The sequence below is a fragment of the Paramisgurnus dabryanus genome, chromosome 1 (genome assembly GCF_030506205.2).
Source record: "Paramisgurnus dabryanus chromosome 1, PD_genome_1.1, whole genome shotgun sequence".
Taxonomy (NCBI): Eukaryota; Metazoa; Chordata; class Actinopteri; order Cypriniformes; family Cobitidae; genus Paramisgurnus; species Paramisgurnus dabryanus.
The window spans coordinates 64,832,557-64,859,389 of record NC_133337.1 but is presented as its reverse complement, the minus strand read 5'-3'; the positions used below and the strand labels follow the sequence as shown (position 1 = coordinate 64,859,389).

Below are 26,833 nucleotides of genomic sequence, written 5' to 3'. Positions count from 1 at the left end.
GATACAGACTTTTTTTTCCTTCACCAAAACACAAGGAAATCTAGCAGCATTTAAATTACTTTCATTCATTTAGCAGACACTTGTATCCTGAGGAATTTACAAATAAAAGAGCATGTAACATTTTATCTTAAAGAGCACCTATTACGTTGCTAAAAACAACATTATTTTGTGTAATACAATGCATTCATGTGGTTTATGGTTAAAAAAAATTTTTTTCACATACTATGTATTATTGTCTACGCCCTGCCTCCCTGAAATGCACTGATTTTGTACAAAGCTCATCTTTCTGAAGGCGCAGTGTCCTCTGATTGTCCAGCTAACCAGTACGTTTATGAGTGTTCTGAATACCTCGGAAATGTGACGCTCCTTACCATATTAAGATGTTAGCTCACAATGCAATACTGACAGGAGTTAATAACGTCTTTACCTTATCAATACAAGCCAAATCTGATCCAGATGACCAAGCTGTTCGATCAACTTTACCAAGGCAGCTTGACCAGAACGTAACATATTGATAAGGTAAGGATACTAAAACATTAAACCATGTCTCCCAAAACTCGTGTTTGAATTATGGTTTAGTCAGTAGTAAAATCTTTAAATATGAAAACATAAACTACTTACAGGCGATGAGTCAAAAGCGGGAGGAATTATGATAATGACCGTCGTGTCCATGTCAACTGGCTGAGGAAGTAAACTGTTGCTTACAATCTGTGTGTTTGTTGTAGTCCAAGAAAAGAGATTTAAGTTGGAGAAGATAACTCGTGTCATTGTTTAGTTTGGGGTATGTACCTTTTGCATATTGTTAACATGTACTAATACACACTTACACACCAAATCTTGAATTGCATAATAGGTGCTCCCAGTGCTTTAAGTGGGCCGGAACGCGCCGGTACTCAGTACCGGCACTTCTAAATATAGCTCTTGAGTGTACCGCCACCTCTCCGTGCGCCCAGAACGTGCTTTTAGCGTACCGGAACGCTCATTTGCACATCTGTTTAAAAATCAGAGGTTTAATTTAATTCTTTGGCTGCGCTGCCGCTTTTCAGAGCGCCCCTCACAATGTACGCTTCCTAATTCGTCCCACCGAGAGCAGAGACTACATTACCCATACACCCTTGCGTGTTTACAAGTTAAAAGCGCATGCGTCGCTTTTGCCGCTGACTGTGTGGTCTGGACTGGAGAGGTGTGTGTTTGTAACGCACAACCATAGCTGCTTGGTTAAAATGAAAGTACAATGACCACTTAATATGCCCTTCTTGTTTTAGACTCTGAGTAGTAAAAGAACAAGGTCAGAATCAGAGGATTCGCTGGCTGACATCCCATCAAGCCAGAATGACAGCTACAGGTCAGACGCAAGCTTTATCCAATACCCTTTTGTAGGTACGTGACAATCAATCTCCGCTGTGTCATGGCTGTCAGTTTGGTTTTAAGCACCTTCGGATTTCCTCAGGCAATGTGCAGAGTAAAAACATTCTTGAAATTGTAATATACATTTAGTTTAATTGCTAAACTACAGTACAAGTGAATGAAATTTCTATTAATTTGAATGACAACGGGAGTTTTAACACCTGCAAAATGGAAAACAATGGGACAAAATAAAGTGATGACTTTCTAGTTTCAAATGGCCAGTATTTTGTTATTCTTGAACCCATGGACATGGTCTTAGTGTCATTTTAAGGTTTTTTTCAAGCTCTTTCTATCTTTAACCATGCTGAACATTGTACTCACATATCTACCTTTTGCACAGATAATCCACAAATTTATAAAAGGATTTATTATTTTTTACAAGGTCGTCTGTTGACTGCTGAATATAAAACCCCTTCAATATAGGTGTCGAGTCAGCAAAAAAAAAAAACCTATAGTACCGGCACCTCTTTTGGGCCACTTAAAGCACTGGGTGCTCCTTAAGCATTTACAAGCTCATCTTAATGAAATCATGGTGTTGCATACAAAACATTTCTAAAACACCAAATAACAGCATTGGCAAAAAGTCATTTTTAGATGAATCATAATTTCATCATAATTTTTATCATTTGACAGCACTATAAACCTTATTAAGGTAACAACCATATTAACAATGATAAGTTAGTGATATCTTTATCTCAGTCCTAGTTTATACATTCTTGGTAACTCTCTGCCTTTAAGGGCGCACTCACATTATCCAAACCATGCCCCAGCGCGATTGTCCTCCCTCCCCACAAACACGCACTCACACTGTACTTTTATTGATTCAAGCCCAGGCGTGCTTTCGTCATTAGGATGTGATTGTTTTGAACAAAGCATGAAGTAAAGTGCTCTCTCTTAACACTGGAACCTTATGTGGTTTTTATTCAGAGGCGCTTGGTGTGCGATGACACACAGCCCTCTCACATGCCTATCATATTGCTTAGTTGATCTGTTGCGTGTGCAGAGAAGACATTCAACCCTGCTGCCAGCATAAGGTTTTAACAAAGGCAGATGAATGTGAGAGGTCGAGCAATTGACGTCTCTCCTTTTAAAACGCCCTCTGGCCTGATTAGTGATCGCACGCCTTCTGTGCCTGAGCCCAAGTGAACTGCGCTCCAGCTCACAAAATAATAATAGGGCTCTGGCGCATAGTGAATACTTGTGGTGTTGGCAATACCTCTGTCTGGACTTTATTTATTTATTTGTTTCTATTTACCTTATATGTTGTCTGTACTTACGTTTATTGTTATTATTTACTAATTAACTTTTTTGTTTTATGTATGTTTTTCTATTTTTTATTAATGCTGAATTTATGTTTGGGCTGCCCACGATTGTTTATACTATTACACTCTTAAAAATAAAGCTGCTTTCCATTGCCATTTTTTTGACTTAATTCTTTAAAGCACCTTTAAGAGCACAATGTAAAAGCACATTTCTGTTTTACAAAAGGTTCTTTAGATTATATTAATGTATGAAAGAAATGGTTCTTTGAAGAACGAAAAAAGATTCTTCTATGGCATCACTGTGAAGCACCTTTTAAGCACCTTTATTTTTAAAGTGTAGATAAGAAAAACTCAATAAGAAAATCTATAAAGTGTAAATCATAAAAAGAGTCCAGTGATATCTTATAATAACAATGGCCTAAAATTGTCTGTAATATTTTGTCTAAAGCATTTAGAAAGTCATCTTTATTTAAATCAAATAATGGTGTTACATACAAAACACTTTTAAAACACAGAATAAAAGCACTGGCGATGAGTCAAACCATAAATTAGCACCATCTTATCACATGTAAACTAACTATACACGCTTTAAATGAGTGGAATCCTTCCAAAAAATCCCAAGTGCAAAATTAGAGGATGCTTTTTAATGATCACTCGTGGAACATATGTCTTAAAAAAGGACTTGGTAAATTGAATATAATGCTGGATGTTGTTTCTGTTTGCTTTTAATTTTTATAGTTGTGTGTCTTAAAATAGCACATATTATAAATGCACACACAAAAACACACATTTAAATGGTCAATGGACATTCCCTGACAGAATTATATAAGCATATGTGTAGACTTAAAATAATTGTACGTTTATATGGAATATGGAGGTCCTGACCACCTTCACTTGACCAAGGTGCCTGGACAGCAGGTGGGCATCTTGCAATGTCCTTACAATATAAGAGTTCATCTTATCCAAGCTTTCAGAAAGTGGATCAGACAGTTCAATAACCCAGGAGCACTATTCTTCATTAGCTGGTAGCACACATGCGCGTACATGCACACGCACGCCTCTCATCAGGACCTGAATCAAACTGTAGTGGGAATCTAATTTCAGTTCTGTCATTCTGCTCCACAGACCTCCACTACCGTTCAAAAGTTATAGATCACTACTTATTTTTTATTATTTCTAAATTTTAGACAAATAGTAAGATCATCAAAACTACTGGCAGTTATGTTAAGACCAAATGCATTTAATATACATTAAAAATATGTTGTATTATCATATTTAGTGTAGTCATGCCTTGCCTTGAGTTTGCAGACATTGGCATTTTATCAAGCAGCTTCTTGATGTCTCATCCTAAGATTTTTACATTTTATTGAAGTTCCCATTTATTATAAATATTTTTCTATAAAAATAGTTTTCTAATTATAGAATGTAATGTTGAAATTAATAATTGTATTTTTGTCTACAAAAGTAATTTTAAACATTTAGGCATAAGCTTTCAGATTAGGAGTTATGTAGCTAAAAAAAACTACCATAATCCTTACATGTTTTGTTCAAAATCTGACATTTATTTCAGTGGGAAGGAGGAATGCCTAAAACAGTGTCTGTAGCAGCACCTGAACCTTCTCACCTCTGTTCCTATGCTTTGTCCTTTCTTCACATGATATGACACATAAAGTCACAAACATTGCGGTGCATTCATCTGAGTGTTGCATACTAATTTCTTAAAAAAAAAAAAAACATTCATAATGCCTCAAGGTGGATCAAAAGACAATGGGCTCTGGGGTAACGAGTTTCTTTATAAATGGATGTAATTTATAATTTCCTGTTTGACATCGTTGACTCTTGAAGATCTTTAGCTTAATTGTGTTCTTATATAAAACCTAGAAGTACAACATCTAACTTTTGGTGTGAAATGATTTCAGCTTGAGGTTAAACAGTTCTGATAACCTACTGTTGGTTGTACAGTTATTGGAAGCAGAACTGTCACCAATAAAGGGCTAATTACATTTTGAAATTCAAAACATAATGTTTGCACATACATGTAATCCCTTAATGCTGATGTTTTGTAATATGCTGTTTTTTTACATTACAATGATTTTAACAATACACTGACATTGTAAAAACTGCTTAAAACACTTAATTTTATTTACTTCTCCTTCCCTCGCCAAATATAAGAATTCAGCTTGAATCTCAGAACCAGCAAAAGAAGTCATATGGTCTAGTGAGTCACTATAAACTCACATGCTGAAGTATTAGCATATTATCAGCCTCAACAGTAACACTCTAAGCAAAAGAGCACACATAGCCTGAGCTCACAGATCATGTTGAAGCCTGTTCATGTGCCACATTCCAGAAAAAATGACATTTCTAGGCAAATACATTCACATAAGAAAGCAATTTCAGACATAGTGAGAGGATAGTAAGAGGATAAATTTACTGCTCGGACTAGTTGGTACAAAGTTTTCTTAGGAATTAATACACAATTAGCTTGTCTGTGGTCCAAGTGGTTTTGCATACGTTTGACTGCAACATTTAATTCAAGTCACTAATAAATGTATGGAAGAATAATGAATATACATTTGTCAAATGCTTTTATTCAAAGTGATTTGAATACATTTTATTAGTGGGCCTATGTGTGTTCCCTGGAAACAAAAAAATGCATTTGCACTGCTAACCCAATGCCCTACAAACTGGACTACAGAAAACAGGTAGGGTAGGAAGGGATAGGATAGTATGGGTTAGGATATGGTACGGTAGGTTGGAGTAGGGTAGAAAGGGATAGGTAGGAAAGAATAGTGTACACTGTTAAAAAAAGTTCCGTTAAAAAACGGAAAAAGTGCTGGTAATTAATTACCAGCACTTTTTCCATTATTGTACGGGCACTTCCGTAAACCTTAAAACGGATATTTCTGTAGATTTACTAGTCTTTTTCTTTACCATTAACGGACATTTCCATCAAACCTAAAATGGAAAATTCCGTATTTTCCGTAAATTTTTTCGTTATTGTACGGACAATTACGTAAACCCTATAACAGATATTTCCGTAGATTTACCGGTCTTTTTCTTAACCATTTACGGACACTTCCATCAAACCTAAAATGGAATATTCCGTATTATTAAAGTACTCAATCCGTACCATTTACGGACACAAATTCTAATTTTTTTATTTCCGTACAGTTCTCTATACTGTTTATCATCAATAAAGCACAATTGTAGAATCACAACAATTATTTATTTATTTTAACAGCTGCCAATGCTTTAAAGTGATTGCACTTTTTGTAGTGAATGAATTGCAATATTTACATTACAACCACTAAAACATTCAGAATATCACCTTCACATTCAGAGCAATTTTACATACATAAACCAGCTGTTCTCTTAAAGAACTACAGCCATGTCCTTTAACAGGGAGCTGCCAAATCTATCAACTTTTTAGCACCCACAGGCTGACAGGCATTAATAACATATGGATTTGTTAAAGAAAAAATAACAATAAATAACAATAAAACTGCCAGCATTGCTGTTGCTGTCTCACCTGTCAGTGCAAAATGAGGAGCCCCCTCCAGGAGGATGCAGAAACCTACACCTCCAACTCCACATATCACACCGACAGGCAGAGCTCAGCAACCAGTGTCTGACCTTTCTACAAAAAACAAGTAGAACATTAGAAGTATTACATTATATAAATTTTCTATAAAACATCAGTGCAGCAATAACAATCATAACCTTATAAGGATGACTCTGTGCAACATGCCAAAAAGAGATTTCTGTAAAAAAATAAAACTTAAAATTTACACCTCCAACTCCACATTGACAGGCAAAGCTCTACCTGGAATGACAAATATCGCCCACCTTCCCTCCCTCTTAACATGGGGGATTTGAAACTGCAGCATGTGTGTTGTGGGCATCTAGTTAAAACATCTGAACTCACATAATACTATAAAAATTGTACATACAGTCCAAAAAGGTATTTTCTGAGCTTTGAGAACAGCTCAAATGGCCCACTCAGAGTCCTTCTGCTTGCATTCAAATTCCTTCAGCTGAGAAACCAGCTTGCACACCTGTGGAGGAATGAAGTGCTGTTTCTTCCCTTTCTTCTCTGCCTTGGAGCCTCGCTCAGGATTGATCCCAAAGAAAACTCTGAGAAAAAATAATAAGAATAGTGAGATGCAGACAAAGTTTGCACGTGTTGTGTGGCTTGACAGGAGTGGAACAGTTCAATAAAATCATACATTTGTTTTCTTCAATATGCCCCTATGTGTGAACCTCTCTATCATTCTAGTTGACCATCTGTCTAGTACCCAATGTTATTGTGGTGCTGGTGCCAGTGGCTAAGCTTATCTCTTCCTTTGTCTTTTCAAGACACATGCATTCACACTGCGCATATAAAGAAATGTTTGCAAGGGCGAGAAGTCTGCTTATCACCAAGACATGACAGCATGCAACCTCAACATGTGTGAGGGATATTATAAATGCACAGAACACAGAAGGGGATAGAAGACACAGTTGACATCGTCCTATCAAATGGTGTAACAGCACATTTGAACATGGACTGTCCTGGGGGTTACTCAAACATGGAGTGGAGCAACTGTGACATTCAATGCATGTTACACATCAAAGTTAGGGGTGCGACGAGATCTCGCGAGATTAAATGTGTTTCTTGTGGAGGTGCTGGCCGTTTCTCAAATAAAAAACTGCATCCTTTGGAGGTCGCTTTTTTAAACTGCATTTACTTCATCACTGTCTTATTAGAGACTATTAACAATTATAAAGTTTACTAATTATTTAGTTAATCGCAAATTCTTGTAATATGCTCACGACTTGCGAATGTAATGCTCAGTTAATGATCTGAAATGAACCTTGATGACGTATGCAGCCTGCATATGCGACCTCCGGAGGATGCAGCTTTCTGTTTGACCCTTTTATAGCGCATGCATTATATTTGTCTTTTACTGCGTTTGCTTTTTTGTCTGGGTTTTCAATAATGTTCGTTTGGGAGCTCGTGTGAAGTCTGAGACTCGTTGTGTTTGTCTGTTGATCAGTGTCAGATGAGAAGTCTCAGCAGATTAAACCCTCACACAGAGTGTACATGATTTAATGTCTGCAGGCATTTGTTATAATATATACATAATGCTTTTTATTTGTAGGGCACAAATGTAATGTGTTTGTTAAAGGTGCAGTGTGTAAATTTTAGCGGCATCTAGTGGTGAGGTTGTGAATTGCAACCAACGGCTCAGTCCACTGCTCACCTCTTGATTTTGAAACACATAGAGAAGCTACAGTAGCCGCCACCGGACAAACATGTCATCGTTGGAGACAACTTAGTAAAAAAGTTTGTCCGTTAAAGGCTTCTATAGAAACATGGCTGCACAAAATGGCGGCTTCCATGTAAGGGGACCCTCTGTGTATGTAGATAAAACATCTCATTCTAAGGCAATAAACACATAACGGTTCATTATTAGAGGTCTTTAAACACCCCTGATAATTTAGTTTTGTATATTATTTTGCATTTCTGTCAAGAGATCCTTCTAAAAATTACACACTGCACCTTTAATGTTGTTAAATGTAACTTGGTTTTAATACTTTATTTGAACCAATTATTATTGCATCTTCGTTATTATTTAATAATTTAATATTATTTAATAATTTTAAATGCTGCTGCTCACTTGGGTCTATTTTTTATTACCCCAAAATAACAAATCACTTCATTATCAGTTAGCAAAATAATTGTTAAGGCCAGTCCTTGATTAGTAAAAACATTTAAAAATAATGTGATTTCAGTTTCTTATTCATTTATTTTATCATTGAGGCTTTCTTAAAAAGTGTAAAAAATATTGTCTCGTCTCGTTCTCGTGAACCCAATCTCGTGTTTCGTCTCGTCTCATGGATTAAGTGTCTCGTCACACCCCTAATCAAAGCATTATCTTTGGGCATGAATCCAGCATGTATTATTTTTTAAATGAATATGTTTAGACTTTACTTCTGGAGGGGGTCCCTGGAACAACATATTTTTAGGTTTGAGTCTGCAGCCAAATACATTTCAGTTTGTGTGTCTTTGACATGAAAAGGTTTGACCACCACTGACATAACCTGGTCTCAGGTGCTAATGGTTTTAAAGAGAAAGCTCAAACGAATTTTGTCTCAAGAATCCATTCTAAGAAAAATATGTTTTTGCTCCATTTTCCAACTAGAATCATGTTATGTTTGTTTTGTTTTTGATTGACTTCGGACACTATGTAAAGCAAAAAGCATGTTACCTGCCATTTTAACAAATCCATATTCAGGGGGATCATAAGCCAATAACATCTGATCTAAAAGCTCACAGCATGTGGCGACACATTTTGAGCCTGTACATCTCAGACAAAGGGGTTTGGTGTAGATTGACAAAAAGCAGGTCGGGTGCAGAAAGGCATGGAAAAGTCACATTTACAAAGTATTTCCAAACAATGAGTGCTTACCTTTGCATGAATTCGAGAGTAAAAGCCATCTCCGGTGGGTATTGGATGTTGCAGACATAAAACATGGAGAAGACGTAGCTCAAAGCCACAATGGGAGAGGTGATGTGGTCATTGACAAGTAACCCATCAAGAGCAATCTTGAATTGCTGGTCACCTTTAACACATATTAAAAAAAGATAAAGAAAAAAAATAACAATTCTGAGCACCATGTAAAAAAAATCCTATATTTTAAGGCAAGGAAAACATTTCTTTGATAAATACGACAAAACAACAGCTTATAAAACAGCTCGCTGAGATACAAAAAATATTTAACTACAAACCTCTGACTAGGATGCATGGGGTCACTGGGAGTTCGACTTCAGGATCTGCAGAGATCTGTTTTGGTGACAGACATAACACATGAATTAATGTTTCTAGTGCACACAAACCAAATTGACTATCTGCTAGTGTCTTCATCAGACAGAGGTAGCCATTAAGCACAGACATTAATGTAAATAGTTTATAGAGAGAGAGTTTATAGAGAATATCAGCAGCACAATTAGGGGAATCTATACTTCATATACTGTGATTGATTACTTGGTTCACCACTGGATGCAAATAATTATCTTGCACATAGTTTAAAATTTACAATATCTACCTCTTTTTTGTCGAAGAGTTTATAAGAGTCTTCCTTGAAGTATTTTGCAATGCCACAGATGAGCTGTATTGGACCTTCGCCCGTCTTCATCCCTTTGGAGTCAAGGAAGTCATTGATCCCCTTTTCTTTTTTGGAAAGTTCCTGTTCAAGGTTCAAGGTGTTAATTTTGTACAGGTACATAAGACTAACACTCATTTTTGTTTGGTCTCCGAATAAATGCAGCTATGGAGAGAAATTTGAACACAAAAAACAAAATTCGAATTATTTCCTTTTTTATTTGCAACCTGTTCTGTTTTGATCTCAAATATTCTGCTTTTTTGGTTGCCACTTCCTGATTTTTTGTCTCAAATCTATTCTATTTGATTGTTCATCCAATTTATTCTATTTGATTGATTGCCAGTTTATCTTTTTTTGGTCTCAACTCTCTTTTTGGTTGCAAATCTTTTTTTGATTGATTAATAAAGACAAAATTCTCTCCATATGGAGCAGCACAGCACAATCATAATAATAACAGTAACAACACACCTGTGCCAGCTTGTTTTGTACAGAGAAGCCAAGGAGTTTAGATGCATGATCAAACAGATGAGGAACTTCAAACAGGAACGGCCACTCCTCCTTTACAACGCCAATAGGGGTATCAGCATCGTTGAGGATTTCACGCTGAATGGGATATGTTTCAGTCATCAATTTTCTAACAGATGACTCCTAAAGATATAAGGCAGTTAGTCAAACAGTCGAACAGTTAGTCAAACTAACCAATTAAAATAAAAAAACAGGATATCAATTTCAATAGACTATGGGCGTAGTGATGTCAGAGGATCTACAATTTCACAATGTGTCCTACAATTTCACGTGTCCTTACAACACAAGAAAATAATGGATGATTGCAGACCCACCTGAAGATCCTGGGTTTGAAAGGCACGTTTCAAGTCATCTCGTTTAGACAGCAGGTCTTCTCTACACACAGTCCCCTCAATGATTGGATCCCACGCCACACATCCATACTGATCTGAATTCCTGGGCCTTTTCTTTGTTGAATTTTCACCCCCTGCTCGCCTCTTCAGTGAGCTTTGTGGCCTCTTCATATTTTCAATTCTGTGTTCCAGCTGACGAAATAGAGTTTCAGAACCATCTTTTGCAAAAGGTTTGTTTCCAAACGGCTCTGTAAGCTTGAAGGAGGCAGGATATTGTCCTACAATCATACTGGCGAGTTCCCTCAGCTTTTGTCTACCAGGTCTTCCTGGGTGTTTGTGGAGGTAATCTTCAGCGACGATCCGAACCATCTCTCGTCTGTCTTTCCCCATTATGTACTTCTTTTCACGCAAGTCATCCATGACTTTTGAGGGAAATTTGTGCCATGGAACAGAATATGTGTCTTGGGATGGGGAGTCGGCTGTCTCAGGTGGTGTTGAAGGCAGCTGAAACCTATGTGGCTCAGGTGTTGATGAGGGGCCAGGCCTGGTAAACTGCGGTGGAGCTTGTGAATCTATGGATGACATGACACACATCTCCATAAATTAAACACATCACGATTGTTACGAATCAATTAATACATTGGTCCTTAATGTCCAGTATGGGTCCACCAGGAATACAAATGGACCTAATTACGAAAACCAATTATAGGGTACCCAGGTGAAAAAGTAGTACACTTTCATAATATATTTAAAGTGCTTATTTTCGCACACTAATTTTGTACTTAATAAACGAAAAGTTCATCTTTAGTGCTTCTTAAGATGTTCTTAAGATTATCTAAGTGTACTTCACTGGGCTATTTTGAGACACCATAAATTTGAACTAAAATGCACTTTTAACATACTATCTCTGTATTAAAAAATGTACTCATTTAACACTTGTATTAAACTTGAACCCAAATTTCAAACAAAGATGTGTTTAAGTTCGCTACAAGTGGTACCTAAATACATTTTTTAATACATTTTTAGCACATTTTAGTTCATATTTATGGTGTCTCAAAAAAGCACAGTGAAGTACACTTGGATGTTCTTAAGATTATCTTAAGAAGTACTAAAGAAGATTTTTAAGTATATTAAGTAGAAAATTAGTGCATGAAAATAGAGCACTTTAAGTAGACTATGGAAGTGTACTTCTTTTTCACCATGTACAGCTGATGGCAACCTTTTTTTGCATTTTTTAAATAAACCTTTTTAGTCTCAGAAAACTTGCATTAAAACAGAGGGGCAAAAACTCACCTGATTCCAATGCTTTGACAGCTCTGACGAATCTTTTGCACTGAATAAATGGCAGAGTGTCTTTAATGTCCTCCGGGTCAACAAGGCTCAGGTCATCTACAGAGAGAACTCCTAATTCCTCCAGTTTAGCCATCAGTGTATCCATCTGATCGCTACTAAGCGATGGCATTGCTTTCTTGACATAGTTTTTCACAAGTTCCATGTTGGTGTGTGTTTAAGAGGAATGAGCCACCGAGTACCTCTCTGGTAAGAATAAAGTGGATGATAATCATCAATTTTGTTCAAATCATGGCAACTGAACAGGTCAGAAGCATTTTCATCAAGTTCATAGAGTCCAAGCTCAGGTACCCAGCTGGCAGTTTTCCCTCGAAGCAAAAGTAGGACAGTAATCTCATTTTTTACAAAAATGCTTGCTATTTGTCCTAACTGCAGTTGTCCTTTGGCATAGCTCAGTAAGACCAGCATTCCATTTGCATATGTAGTGCCTTTAACCTGCACTCTCTCTGTGACAACTGAGTTACTTGAGTTCAAATCAAATTCTTCAACCACTGTCTTTATGTTCTGGTCATAGAGCTCTGGATAGAACCGTGTTGAGTCTGAGACATGAACCTGGGGACTAAACAAGGTACCACAAGACTGATAAGCCTGAAGCAACTGGTGCCGTTCAGCCAGAGACTTGGTTACATTTATGAAGTTCTTACTTGCCCTAATGCACCTTTTAAAATATGAATGTTTTGATTCAAAGCGCATTGTCCAAGTATATATGAGTGGGCCAAATTGTAAAGTCAAGTGGGCATAGTGAAGCAGATAGTGGTGTTTCGGTCTAAGTTGAACTCTTGGAAATAACTCTTGCCTCAATTCCACATACTGTTCAATCAGTCCTTTCATGAAAGCAATCTGCGACTCTGAGAGCCGAGGTGCACAGACGAATTCAACAAGCTCCCTCAGAAGTAGTACCAGTCCCCATACTTCATTATCAGCATCTTCAATTGTGTCATGCACCAAAACAGGCAAGAATCTCAAAAGCCACCTGTTTTGGGCTGCATGCCCTCCAAGCCTTGCTCCTGTAGTGGGAATGGTGTTTAGCTTGTCGCTGCTTTCACCAGGAAATGATTTGATTCTTTCATTAAGAACCTCATAACTGAACCACTTTTGTGTTCTGATTATGAACTGCAAAAATAATGCCAAATCATAATCTACTACCCCCTCAAACAGATCATGAGCTAAACAAGCTGGTAAGCCTGGCTGACACACATGAAAGTTAGACAGTTTGTTGAAAACACTGTCACATTTCACACCGTGAAGAGTGTGTACTTCATCGTTACTTTCCAGAAACCGCACAGTCTCGTTATGATCAGCTGGATTTCTATGAGCGAAAACTGTGAGAGGGTTCGACTGAAATTCACTTTTTGTTGCCAAACAGTATCTGCAGAAATATTGAGCTGTGCTGAAATTTTCTGTAAAGCCACCAATCATGTGGGAGCCCAGATTATCTCCCATTATGCACGCAACAGTGCCTTTATATATCTTTCCATTGAAAGATATGCCCCTTTCCTCCAGCTCACACAAGTCTGACACTAGCTTATTGAAAATCTTATCCATTCCAAAGTATTTGCAATCTTTCTCTACACAGAGTAATGCCAACTGTATCTGATCAACAGTTGATCGTTGGTGTGGATGAAAATTTCCAAGTGTGAAGTACACAGCCAATACTTTATGCTTTGTCTTGGCAGATCCGAGAGGATTAGCCACCTCAAAAGCATCCTGAAAGAGCATTACCTTTAAACTGTCTGGGTCTGAGGAAAACATGGCATTGGATTTGATGGCCCACCCATCAGTGACATCACAGAGTACATCATCTTCAGAATTTGAACTAGGACTGTGCTGATCTAAACCCTGCCGTTTCAGAATTACTTTGAGGGTTTCCAGTATTGGGATGTAATGATAGTGCCTCTTCTGGCCACTGCGATTGCGTCCAAGAAAGACTTCAACAGGTTCAACATAGTCATAGTGTGACTTGTAATATTTCAGCCTCTTGTGTTGCGTAGTTAAATGACCCTTTTCATGTAATGCTTTGTGCATAGGGCTCTGCTCGTATACACTATTCCCAAGAGATGTTACAGTCTCCTTTGGAACACCATACTGCCCCAGTTCACGGGCTAGTGCATCGACAGTATATTCCTGTTGAATATCACTTATAGTTCTCATTTCATGTGCTATATCTGTTATTGTGGAGGCAGGGACCAAATATTTTGCCTGTAAACCCAAGTAAAACTGAGCAAGACTCTCTGTGAAGTTGTCTTTCACTTGATCACTGCAGAAATTATCACTTTGTTCTGCATCAACGTTAAAACTTTCAGGTTCTTCAAGTTCTACAGGTTCTACATGCGATCCTTCACCTTGGAAAGACCGTTCTGTTAGTTCACATATATGAACTGGGGCTATCTTGGTAACATCCCACCCTTTATGGTATCTGGAAATATGCGTTAAAAATGATGACTTTACATTGAATGTCTTAGAACATCCATCAAAGGGACATGTTACAGTCAAACCCTCATCTATATGACCACTCAAATGACACTTTAAAGTTTTAAGATCAGCATATTCACTGCTGCAAAAATTAAACGAGCACTTTAACTGTACAGACACATTGCGGTTCCATGTTTGTGTGCTCCTACTGTCTACATGTGCTCGTGACATATGCACAGCAAGGCTACTGTATGTCTTAAGCTTCCTTCTGCAATCCCTATGGCCACATAAAAAAAATACATTATTATTATTTCTGTGTGTTCGGCAGTGTTTCAAGTAATCAGTCGAAGACCGGGCGTTAAAGCCACAAATGTTACAAGTCAACATGTTTAAGAGATTAAATTTGCCAAGTGAAGGATGGACAGAATCAGAACAGAATCAATATGAAAACAATAAATTCAGATCAGCACAGTGAAGCACATTCACTTTTCAGATACCTTCAAATGAGCAATCTGCTTTGGGCTGCATGGGCCACTCTCTTTGGGCTGCAATGTTTTCCTCACTGCTTATTTCACTTTAGGGAATGGAAAGTCATATAATACACAGGGGAAATCTGATTCTACTTAATCATCACCCCTTTTAATTATTGCCATTCTCAGTAGTATGGTAACGTAACACAGCGAGCTATAACAATACACACACACGTGGCTAATTTACATACACACACATACACAAATCGTATGGGCTAACATTAGCTGGGCAAACGGGCCATCGTCCACCCACGCATCAAAATAACGCAAAACACACACATTCAAATGTTACAATGAAACATACACGGCTACCAACTGACTATCGAGACCAAATTTCATGTACGAGGAACAAAAAATTGGCTTTTGACCTACTTACGAAGCGCAGGCGGCGGGCTAATGCTAGCGGAGCTGGCAGCAAACGTCCACTCACGCTTCAAAATTACGCGAAACGCAAATATTCAGATGTCGACATGAAATAAACACGGCTACCAACTGACTATCGAGACCAAATTTCATGTACGAGGAATAAAAAATTGGCTTTTGACGTACTTATGAAGCGCATGCGGCGGGCTAATGCTAGCGGAGCTGGCAGCAAACGTCCACTCACGCTTCAAAATTACGCGAAACGCAAATATTCAGATGTCGACATGAAATAAACACGGCTACCAACTGACTATCGAGACCAAATTTCATGTACGAGGAATAAAAAATTGGCTTTTGACGTACTTATGAAGCGCATGCGGCGGGCTAATGCTAGCACAGCTAGCAGCAAACGTCCACTCACGCTTCAAAATACGCGAAAACACACACATTCAGATGTCGACATGAAACACACACACGACTACCAACTGCCTATCGAGACCAACTTAATGTATGAGGGGGAACAAAAAAATGGGCTTTTGACGTACCTGGTACATAGGAAGCGCAGCCGACATGCCAATGCTAACGTAGCTAGCAGCAAAGGTCCCGTGCTCAGCTGCGAGCCACACTACCCTGGCCTGTATAGCGCCGGTTGGAATGCTGTTAGAAACCTTCGAGACAAAATTAACCAACTAATAATTTGATGAAATGAACAAAAACGTGATTATCATGTGTTAAACTTAATATATTTTGTTTGAGAGGCGGCACTCCATTCCTATTCTCATTACACACAACCAACCTGTTTACAACTTTCCACGTGACTCGCAGAACTTCAGACTGGCACTGACCGCGCTGAGTGTAATGGCGTCGGAAAATTCTGGCTGGGGGAGAAAAATCTACCCATACTGCCTTGCGCAACAGCAAACTTTCCGTATTTCGCAAAACGGAGCGAATCCGTAGCAAATTCACGGTAAAGGGACCCCTAAATTTACGGATTTTTTTAACAGTGTAGGTTATAAAGGGATAGGGTATAGGTGTGATAAACCCCATTCACACAGACCTTTGGTCCCAGAAAATACCCATAAAATTGCCAGACAGATGTCACAGGTGACGTTTTGAATGAACGACGGGCGGAACCCGGCTTCCACATTTTGAATGAACGACGGGCGGAACCCGGCTTCCACATTTCATTTCCGGGGTTTTCCCGAAGTCAAATTAAGCCTGATTGCGCGCAGGTGGGGATAATTTGCACAGCGGTCGCTGGTAGGCTGACGAGGAGAAGAGTCAGCGTATAAAAAGACCTTTGTAGACATCAAACGGGGTGCTTGTGGTGTACTTGTCTACGCTGTGTTGCTGCTTTGCAGACGGACCAGGCTGGTTGGATCGTGCTATTGGGGAAGAGAGAAGAAAAGGGACAGTCAGTTGACGAAGGAATATTGAGGAGTTTCATTAGAGAAGGAGTGAACACAGAGCCATCAAGAGCGTAGCGAATAACAGTTGTGGACAACTAAGCGTGAGTAACAGATGCGGTACTTATCTGAGCCATACTTGTACGAAGAGTTGTTTTGGTGTGTTCCTTTGTGTTTTGAGGTCCCTGGCCCCACTGGAGAGGACAGCGTGGGTGAGCCGCGGGTTGACCGGAAGTACGGATGAAGGACCTGATGGAAGCACCGTTCGCTAGTAGAACAGTGGCCCTGTGGGGAAACAGAAACACAGGTGAACCAGGGGAGAGAAATCAACACGCCGGGCCTGTGAATACACTCATCTTACTCTCATTGGCGGTCCAGTTACTGCCCAACCATCCTCTCGAGGTCGTCGTAGCCAGGTGGCAAGGGCGATTTAAAAACCACGTGAAGTTTATAAGAGTGCTGTGGGTGAGTTTCACTGATTGATGGTGTTTACGTTTTACTTGCTGTGTGTATGCTGTGCTTGTAGCGTTCAAACTGCCTAGCCTCCGACGAGTCGCGAGACGACGACATCCGTTGTGGCCTGGGTCCTAAGGAGAGCGAGAATATTTAGCCCTGTGCCCGGGGTGTGTCCACGAGAGCTTCGTTTATCCCTAGAGCAGACAGTGGTGAAGCCCAGTGAGTATCACCAAGAGTGTACTGTGCGGACTGTGGGTTGTAGCAGCGGATGTACTGACCTTTCCACCAGAAGCTCGTGGTGAGCGGAGCCCCGACGAAAGTTCGCCCCAACTCGGGACCCCGGTTGGTGAAGAAGGAGGGGGAGTTCGGGAAGCGTTCGGCTCCGTGTCATCAGCCCCACTAGTCCCTACGACGCCCGGACAGTTTGAGTGGATGGGCGAAGGAATACGGTGTACCAGCACTGTAGCGAAAGCCCACTGTTTGTAAGGGAAGCTCTGTGTACGAAGATCCCCAGTACTGTGAGTAACGTGACCTGTAAAGTAAACCTGTTCTGTGCTTATAGTAAATACCTACCTGTACAAGTGAAGCCCTGTGTGTGTACGAAGATCCCCAGTGCTGTGAGTAACGTGACCTGTAAAGTAAACCTGTTCTGTGCTAATATAGCAAATACCTACCTGTACAAGTGAAGCTCTGTGTGTGTACGAAGATCCCCATTGCTGTGAGTAACGTGACCTGTGAAGTAAACCTGTTCTGTGCTTATAGCAAATACCTACCTGTACAAGTGAAGCTCTGTGTGTGTACGAAGATCCCCAGTGCTGTGAGTAACGTGACCTGTAAAGTAAACCTGTTCTGTGCTTATAGCAAATACCTACCTGTACAAGTGAAGCTCTGTGTGTGTACAAAGATCCCCAGTGCTGTGAGTAGCGTAACCTGTGGAGTAAACTTGACCTGTATACAAAACTCTTACTTACCTGTTCTGCCGAAGGTCCCGGGTGGACGAACAGCGTTCGACCTCGAAGTACTTTACCTTGTTTGACTTTTGTTTGATTCTGCCTCCAGGAGAAGCGGAATGCGCCACGGATTGTTGGGCCAGAGCCCCTAAGGAGCCCTTGTCCCCAGTCTTTCCATAAAGTGGCCCTGGAGGCGAAGAAGAGACACATTAGTTTTAAATTGCCCTTCCCCCTTTCCCCCCTTTTTCTTTTAAATATTTAATAAAGTTTATTTTAATTATAGTATACTCGTCTGTCTGGTCATTGGGGTGGTCTTGGGAAACTCCTCGAGGTGGAAGAGTTGAGAGGGGTGTGACCCTTAGCATAGTTGGGTCCGCCCTCGGGGTGTGACAGATTTGGCGTAGTCGGTAGGATTCCACCTCGAGTTGAGCGACCAAGGCCCTCCAATGGCCGACGACGAGTTGCCCGAAGCCCCGCCCCGTGTCGTGCCCGAAAGGCCGGAAACCCCACCCCGTGTTGTGCCTGAAAGGCCGGAAACCCCACCCCGTACTATGCCCGTGTTCCTGGGAAACCCCTGGGTACAGAAGTACAATGGGGTCGAGTCCGAGGTTCGTTTAACTGAGTGGAGGGCCCAGCTCGAGTATCTGGCCGGCCTTCAGGGGCTGAGTGCCAGTCAACAACAGCAGTTTGTATTAAACTCACTAGGAGGGGAAGCCCGGCGAGAAGTACAAGCCGCCCCCGAAGCCGTTCGAGCCACCGCTCAGACCATATTCCATGGTGACACCACCCCTGTGGCCGTCCTGAGGGCGCAGTTCTTCAATTGCAAGCAGGGTCCCCACCAGACTATTCGAGCTTTCGCCCTGAAGCTGCGTGAACAGTATACACGTCTACAGCGACGACGAGACCATGGGTTAGGAGACGAGGAGACCCTGTTAAGGGACCAGTTCCTGCTAGGGCTACGGGAGGGGCCCCTACGTCAAAACCTCCGAGTGCAGTTTAGACGAGATCCGGAGCTCACGTTCGATGACCTGAAAAAGGAGGCCATGGCCTTGGAAGGTGACCAGGCGGAAGTGAAGGAGGCCCCCGTGTGCGCAGCGGTGAGTGGTCCGGCGGCAGCCTCGGAAGTAACCGACTGGAAACAAGCATTGAAGATGGAACTCCTAAAGGATGTGCGAGACCAGATGGCCGAACTAACGAAGACCCTGGTAGGGGAGCTACGCCTAGGGCCGGGTAGGAAAGAAGAAGGGCCCGCCCCCCGGGAACGGATGTACTCCGATCGAGGCCGAGGTAGGATGGGGCAACCCTGGCAGACTAGTCGGCCTAGGTTCGAGTGGGACGAGCAAGGGAGACCCATTTGCAATCGGTGTGGGACCGCAGGGCATGTGAGTAGGCAGTGCGGACCACGAAGAGCCTCCGAGGGGGGTTTTTAAGGCGACCGGCCACAGTGGGTCATGTGGTCGGCGCCCTCCAAAGTGACCCCTATAGAAGAATGGAGCCCAGGGACGAGATGATCGGGCTTAGCCCAACAGTGGAGGCCCAGGTATGTGGCACCATAGTACGCTGTCTCGTCGACACTGGTTCCCAGGTCACCTTATTTTCAGAAAGCCTGTCCCAGGAACTATTTGGAGCCTACCCCGCGCACCAGGCTGAAGCGCCCTGGCTGACCTTGAAGGGAGCCAATGGTTTAGAGATCCCCTATATCGGCTACCGACTCACAGATTTCGAATTGTATGGGGTACGAGTCCCGCAGAAGGGGGTCATCATCGTCCGGGACCACTGCCTTGGCCGTCATCGAGCCCTCTTAGGTATGAATGTTCTCTCGGAGTGCTGGGAGGAGCTATTTCGGGCTAGGCCCGTTCAGACAATACCGAGGGCCGAACGGCCAGGCTGGGAGCGAGTAGTGGCCGACTGCAGGCGAGTACAGCTGGCTAAGAGCCGAGATGGCCGAGAAGAAGTGGGTCGAGTAGCCTGTCGGTTTGCATTGTCAGTGCCAGCAGAAAGTGAAGCCATAGTGTGGGCCAGGGTGCCACAACAGCGTCAAGGCCCCGAGAGCTGGGTGTTGGTCGAACCTCATGAAGACTGCACACAGGTGAGAGTGGCCCGAGGATTGACGGTGGTGCGACGAGGCCGAGTGCCGGTAAAGGTCTGTAACGAAAATCCCTACCCAGTACCCTTACACAAGCACCAGCGGCTGGTGACGGTGACATCGGTCGAGGGCCATCAGGTGCGGGATAAGGAAGATGTGAGTTTCCGGCGGGTGCACCCCGCAGTAGTTGAGGTAGCGCTAACGCAAGCAGGAGGAGCGGCTAGGACGAGGGAGAGGAAGGTACCGGCCCATTTGACAGGGGACTCCTTACGAGGAGAGGACCTAGAGCAGGAACAAATAGAGGAGCTGCAGAAGCTGCTGGAGAGATGGCAACACGTGTTTTCCACCCGTGATGAAGACTACGGTTGTACGACGGTAATACGGCATAGTATCCCTACGGGAGAAGCTGCACCGAGTCGGGAGCGGTATCGACCAATACCCCCCACCTTATACACCGAAGTGAGGACCCTATTACAAGGGATGCTGAAGCAGGGGATTGTGCGGGAGAGTAGCAGTCCATGGGCGGTACCTATTGTGCTTGTCCAGAAGAAGACGGGGGCTTGGAGGTTCTGTGTGGACTATAGGAAGCTGAACAACCTGACTAAGAAGGATGCGTTTCCCCTGCCTCGTATCGAAGACTCGCTGACAAGTCTAACCAAGTCTGCATGGTATTCCACCTTAGATTTGGCCAGCGGGTACTGGCAGGTACCGGTGGAGGAACGAGATCGGGAAAAGACCGCCTTTACCACGCCCCTTGGTCTTTTTGAATGGGACCGGATGCCCTTCGGTCTCTGCAATGCTCCCGCCACCTTCCAGAGACTGATGCAACGATGTTTAGGAGGTCAGTTAATGGAATCCGTACTAGTATACCTTGACGATGTGATTGTGTATTCTCCAGACTTCGAGACTCACCTGCAACACCTGGAAAAGGTGTTCCAAGAGATGGAAAGGTACGGGCTGAAGTTACAGCCAGAGAAGTGCCACCTGCTGCGCCGTAAGGTGCAGTTCCTGGGACACGTGGTGAGTGCAGCTGGCGTGGCCGTTGATCCCGGGAAAGTATCGGCAGTTCGGGACTGGGAGGCCCCCAGGACTGTAAGGCAAGTGAGGTCCTTTCTAGGCTTTGTGGGTTACTACCGACGATTCATCAAAGGGTTCTCTAAGATCGCCAGACCCTTGAACCAGCTGCTGGTTGGGACTGGGCGACCACGGGGACGGGGATCCCCCATGGTGGAGTGGACCCCAGAGTGTGAGACAGCCTTTAGGGTCTTGAAACAGGAACTTTTACAAGCCCCGATTCTAGCGTATGCTGATTTTTCCCAACCTTTCTTACTCTATACCGATGCCAGCAACCTGGGCCTAGGAGCGGTGCTCGCACAGAAACAAGATGGAGTGGAACGGGTGATCGCCTATGCCAGTCGGAGCCTCCACCCCGCTGAAAGAAACGACGCGAACTACAGTTCTTTCAAGCTCGAACTACTGGCGTTAAAGTGGGCCCTGAGCGAGAAATTTAAGGACTATCTCTGGGGAGCCAAGGTAACTGTGATCACTGATAATAACCCTCTGGTACACTTGCAGACGGCCCGGTTGGGAGCAGTGGAGCAGCGATGGGTGGCCCAGCTTGCCAATTACGACTATCAGCTGCAGTACCGTCCGGGGCGGGAGCACACCAACGCAGATGCCCTTTCCCGGCTGCCAGCAAGGGCAGACTCGAAGAGCCCGGCCCCACTCAAAGAAGGACATGAAGAGGAAGGACTGATGATTGGAATAGTGGAGGCGCCTGGGAGCCGACAGGAGGCAGCGCCCGCGAGTTGGGGATGGGACCCCCAGCGTTGGAAGGCTAGGCAGCAGGAGGACCAGGAGCTGTGGAATCTGGGCGAGTGGCTTCAGCAGGCCCGGCGACCGACCCCCGCCGAGAGACAAGCACAGACAGAGGTGGGTCGTAAAATACTGGGACAGTGGGAGAGATTGACATTGCGAGAAGGTGTGTTGTGCAGGACTATCCGGGACCCGGGGACGGATGAAGAGGTCAGACAGATTGTGGTGCCGACCAGTCTAGTCCGGACACTCCTGGAGGCCTACCATGAACAGATGGGGCATCAGGGGCAGGAGCGTACCACGTCACTACTACGCCGACACTTTTATTGGCCAGGGATGGAGGATTCGGTGAGTACGTTCATTAAAGCATGTCCCCGATGTACTCTGTTTAAATCTCGGCAGGAACCACGAGGACCGATGGTACCCATCCACGCAAAGGCCCCCCTCGATATTGTAGCGATGGATTATCTGACCCTGAGTCGTCCGAAGGACCGATATCAGAACATCTTGGTCGTGACGGACTTGTTCACCAAGTACGCCTGGGCCATCCCTACCCTCGACCAGACCGCAAGTACTACGGCCACCGCACTGTGGAGGGCGGTCTTTCAGCCGTTTGGGTGCCCTGAGTTCCTGCACTCAGACCAGGGCCCAAACTTCGAGTCCCGTATAATACGAGAACTGTGCCAGTTATATGGGTGTGTGAAGACCCACATGACCTCGTACCATCCCCAAGGGAATGGGGGATGTGAGCGGTTTAACCAGACGTTGTTGAACCTGTTGGGAACGCTGGATCAGAGACGCCAGGACGATTGGGTGAGTGCCTTACCGAACTTATTACAAGCTTACAACAATAGCATCCACAGCACGACGGGGTATGCCCCCACGTATTTAATGTTCGGTAGACACATTCGCCTGCCCACAGATCTCCTATTGGGTACACCGGGAGAAGAGCAAGAAGGGAACGTGACCGAGTGGGTAGGACGACACCACCACCGTCTCCACTTCGCATATGAACAGGTCAATAAGAAGATCCAGGCGGCGGGGGACAAGAACAAGAGGTTATACGACAGGACGGCACGGGACGCCCCCTTGCTTCCTGGGGAAAGGGTACTGGTCCGAGATAATCGGCGGCTAGGCGGAGGCAAGCTGAGTAATCGGTGGGAGGCGAGACCATATATTGTGCAACAGCAGCAGAGACCGGGGCAGCCGGTATATACGATCCGACCAGAAGGGAAGCCCGGACCAGATCGGGTGGTCCATCGGAACATGATTCGCCCCTGTCCAAACTATCCCCCGCTAGTCACAGAGGTGGCTCCTAAGGAGCCAGAGACTGCTGCCCCCTGGTACGGAGGGTGGGTCATCTTTCCAAGAGGCCCGGCGGAGGGGCCGGCCCGAGTGGCCCCAAGGGAGCCTGAGAACTTACCTGTCGTAGTGGATCCAGCGAACGACGTAGCCCCAGAGGCTCCAGGAGAGCCGGACAACTTACCTGCCGAAGGAGCCCCAGAGGCTCCAGGAGAGCCGGATGATTTACCTGCGGAAGAAGCCCCAGAGCCCCTACCACAGCGCCCCCAGCGGGAAACCCGGGGGCGGCCGCCCATCCGATATGGAGAGTGGGTCACAGGAAGCGGTTCTAGGGACTAGAACCATTTCGGCGGGGGAGGATGTCACAGGTGACGTTTTGAATGAACGACGGGCGGAACCCGGCTTCCACATTTTGAATGAACGACGGGCGGAACCCAGCTTCCACATTTCATTTCCGGGGTTTCCCCGAAGTCAAATTAAGCCTGATTGCGCGCAGGTGGGGATAATTTGCACAGCGGTCGCTGGTAGGCTGACGAGGAGAAGAGTCAGCGTATAAAAAGACCTTTGTAGACATCAAACGGGGTGCTTGTGGTGTACTTGTCTACGCTGTGTTGCTGCTTTGCAGACGGACCAGGCTGGTTGGATCGTGCCATTGGGGAAGAGAGAAGAAAAGGGACAGTCAGTTGACGAAGGAATATTGAGGAGTTTCATTAGAGAAGGAGTGAACACAGAGCCATCAAGAGCGTAGCGAATAACAGTTGTGGACAACTAAGCGTGAGTAACAGATGCGGTACTTATCTGAGCCATACTTGTACGAAGAGTTGTTTTGGTGTGTTCCTTTGTGTTTTTGAGGTCCCTGGCCCCACTGGAGAGGACAGCGTGGGTGAGCCGCGGGTTGACCGGAAGTACGGACGAAGGACCTGATGGGAAGCACCGTTCGCTAGTAGAACAGTGGCCCTGTGGGGAAACAGAAACACAGGTGAACCAGGGGAGAGAAATCAACACGCCGGGCCTGTGAATACACTCATCTTACTCTCATTGGCGGTCCAGTTACTGCCCAACCATCCTCTCGAGGTCGTCGTAGCCAGGTGGCAAGGGCGATTTAAAAACCACGTGAAGTTTATAAGAGTGCTGTGGGTGAGTTTCACTGATTGATGGTGTTTACGCTTTACTTGCTGTGTGTATGCTGTGCTTGTAGCGTTCAAACTGCCTAGCCTCCGACGAGTCGCGAGACGACGACATCCGTTGTGGCCTGGGTCCTAAGGAGAGCGAGAATATTTAGCCCTGTGCCCGGGGTGTGTCCACGAGAGCTTCGTTTATCCCTAGAGCAGACAGTGGTGAAGCCCAGTGAGTATTACCAAGAGTGTACTGTGCGGACTGTGGGTTGTAGCAGTGTATGTACTGACCTTTCCACCAGAAGCTCGTGGTGAGCGGACCCCCGACGAAAGTTCGCCCCAACTCGGGACCCCGGTGGGTGAAGAAGGAGGGGGAGTTCGGGAAGCGTTCGGCTCCGTGTCATCAGCCCCACTAGTCCCTACGACGCCCGGACAGTTTGAGTGGATGGGCGAAGGAATACGGTGTACCAGCACTGTAGCGAAAGCCCACTGTTTGTAAGGGAAGCTCTGTGTACGAAGATCCCCAGTACTGTGAGTAACGTGACCATGTAAAGAAAACCTGTTCTGTGCTTATAGTAAATACCTACCTGTACAAGTGAAGCTCTGTGTGTGTACGAAGATCCCCAGTGCTGTGAGTAACGTGACCTGTAAAGTAAACCTGTTCTGTGCTTATAGCAAATACCTACCTGTACAAGTGAAGCTCTGTGTGTGTACGAAGATCCCCAGTGCTGTGAGTAACGTGACCTGTAAAGTAAACCTGTTCTGTGCTTATAGCAAATACCTACCTGTACAAGTGAAGCTCTGTGTGTGTACGAAGATCCCCAGTGCTGTGAGTAACGTGACCTGTGAAGTAAACCTGTTCTGTGCTTATAGCAAATACCTACCTGTACAAGTGAAGCTCTGTGTGTGTACGAAGATCCCCAGCGCTGTGAGTAACGTGACCTGTAAAGTAAACCTGTTCTGTGCTTATAGCAAATACCTACCTGTACAAGTGAAGCTCTGTGTGTGTACGAAGATCCCCAGTGCTGTGAGTAGCGTAACCTGTGGAGTAAACTTGACCTGTATACAAAACTCTTACTTACCTGTTCTGCCGAAGGTCCCGGGTGGACGAACAGCGTTCGACCTCGAAGTACTTTACCTTGTTTGACTTTTGTTTGATTCTGCCTCCAGGAGAAGCGGCGCGCGCCACGGATTGTTGGGCCAGAGCCCCTACGGAGCCCCTGTCCCCAGTCTTTCCCTCAAGTGGCCCTGGAGGCGAAGAAGAGACACATTAGTTTTAAATTGCCCTTCCCCCTTTCCCCCCTTTTTCTTTTAAATATTTAATAAAGTTTATTTTAATTATAGTATACTCGTCTGTCTGGTCATTGGGGTGGTCTTGGGAAACTCCTCGAGGTGGAAGAGTTGAGAGGGGTGTGACCCTTAGCATAGTTGGGTCCGCCCTCGGGGTGTGACACAAGCGTCTGTGTGAACACAAACTCGTCCCGTTAATCTTCTGGGATCGTTGCCGGAAAGAGGACCTAATCAGATATACGGAAAACCCTCTGTGTGAACAAAAAGCCGAAAGAATGTCGTAATGGGCGTGTCGTAGTGAGGACGCGCACGTCATCACAACAAAAGTTATGGTTCAGCTCCTTAAAACGAGAGATAACATGCATATAAACATTCACCACGAGAAATGTTGCAAACTAGATTGAAGCAGTTAGCAGGAAATGATAAATGAGACGCATAAACAATGACGCACGTGCCGTAGTGAGGACGCGTGTGTGATGGCATCATGAAGTTGGTTCAACTCTTTAAAATGAGGGATTTACAACATTCACGACTAGAAATGTCAGCAAACTAGACTGAAGCAGATATTAGGTAAGTTAATAGCTCGTTACTTACTGCTTTGAATCGGAGATCATTCAGCAGCATAAAAGAATATCGTGTCACGTGCCCATTTGAGCTCGTCAAATATCCACTCTGAAGCTGAGATCATTCACCAGCATAGAACTGTGCGTTCACGCACTCCTTCATAGTCTTATAATAAACAAAAAATGCACGCGAGTGGTTTCTGATGCTGCGTAGAAGAGAGGGCAGGACTTTCAACAGGTCCATGTCTTCCTGGGACCATCAGATGCCGGGTAATCATGTCAGTGTGAATGAACAAAAAATATAATGGTCCCGGAAAATTCCAGGATGCGTGTCCCGTGTATTTTACGGAATGTCTGTGTGAAAAGGGCTATAGAAAGGGATAGTACAGAAAAGGGTAGGGTAGGAAGGGATAAGGTAGGGTAGGAAGGGGTAAGGTAAGGGTAAGGTAGGGTAGGAAGGCATAAGGTAGGTTAGGGTATGAAGGCATAGGATAGGCTGGGGTAGGGTAGAAAACAATAG

General features: G+C 44.0%; 1 protein-coding gene across 2 annotated transcripts; it reads right to left on the bottom strand.

The window, feature by feature from the left end:
• Positions 1-5,545: 5,545 nt before the first annotated feature.
• Positions 5,546-16,287, bottom strand: LOC135729161 (uncharacterized). 2 transcript variants are annotated; one of them, XM_065246603.2, is made up of 8 exons: positions 14,935-16,287; positions 11,969-12,211; positions 10,658-11,247; positions 10,287-10,466; positions 9,762-9,902; positions 9,445-9,499; positions 9,125-9,278; positions 5,546-6,806 (listed from the first exon to the last, which is right to left on the bottom strand). In XM_065246603.2, exons 2-8 carry the CDS (start codon positions 12,168-12,170, stop codon positions 6,659-6,661), a joined length of 1,470 nt encoding a protein of 489 aa, XP_065102675.1. In that variant the 5' UTR covers positions 12,171-12,211; positions 14,935-16,287; the 3' UTR covers positions 5,546-6,658. The 2 variants fall into 2 exon arrangements, with proteins under 2 accessions (XP_065102675.1, XP_073671972.1); XM_073815871.1 differs by having other exon boundaries at positions 15,876-16,287.
• Between the last annotated feature and the right edge of the window lie 10,546 nt (positions 16,288-26,833).

Coding starts and splice junctions, on each gene's coding strand:
- LOC135729161 (XM_065246603.2), bottom strand. CDS start 12,170: ATGGAACTTGTGAAAAACTATGTCAAGAAAGCAATGCCATCGCTTAGT. Junction 10,467..10,657: donor TTCAAACCCAGGATCTTCAG/GTGGGTCTGCAA, acceptor TTATATCTTTAG/GAGTCATCTGTTAGAAAATT. Junction 9,279..9,444: donor CCCATGCATCCTAGTCAGAG/GTTTGTAGTTAA, acceptor TATGTGTTAAAG/GTGACCAGCAATTCAAGATT.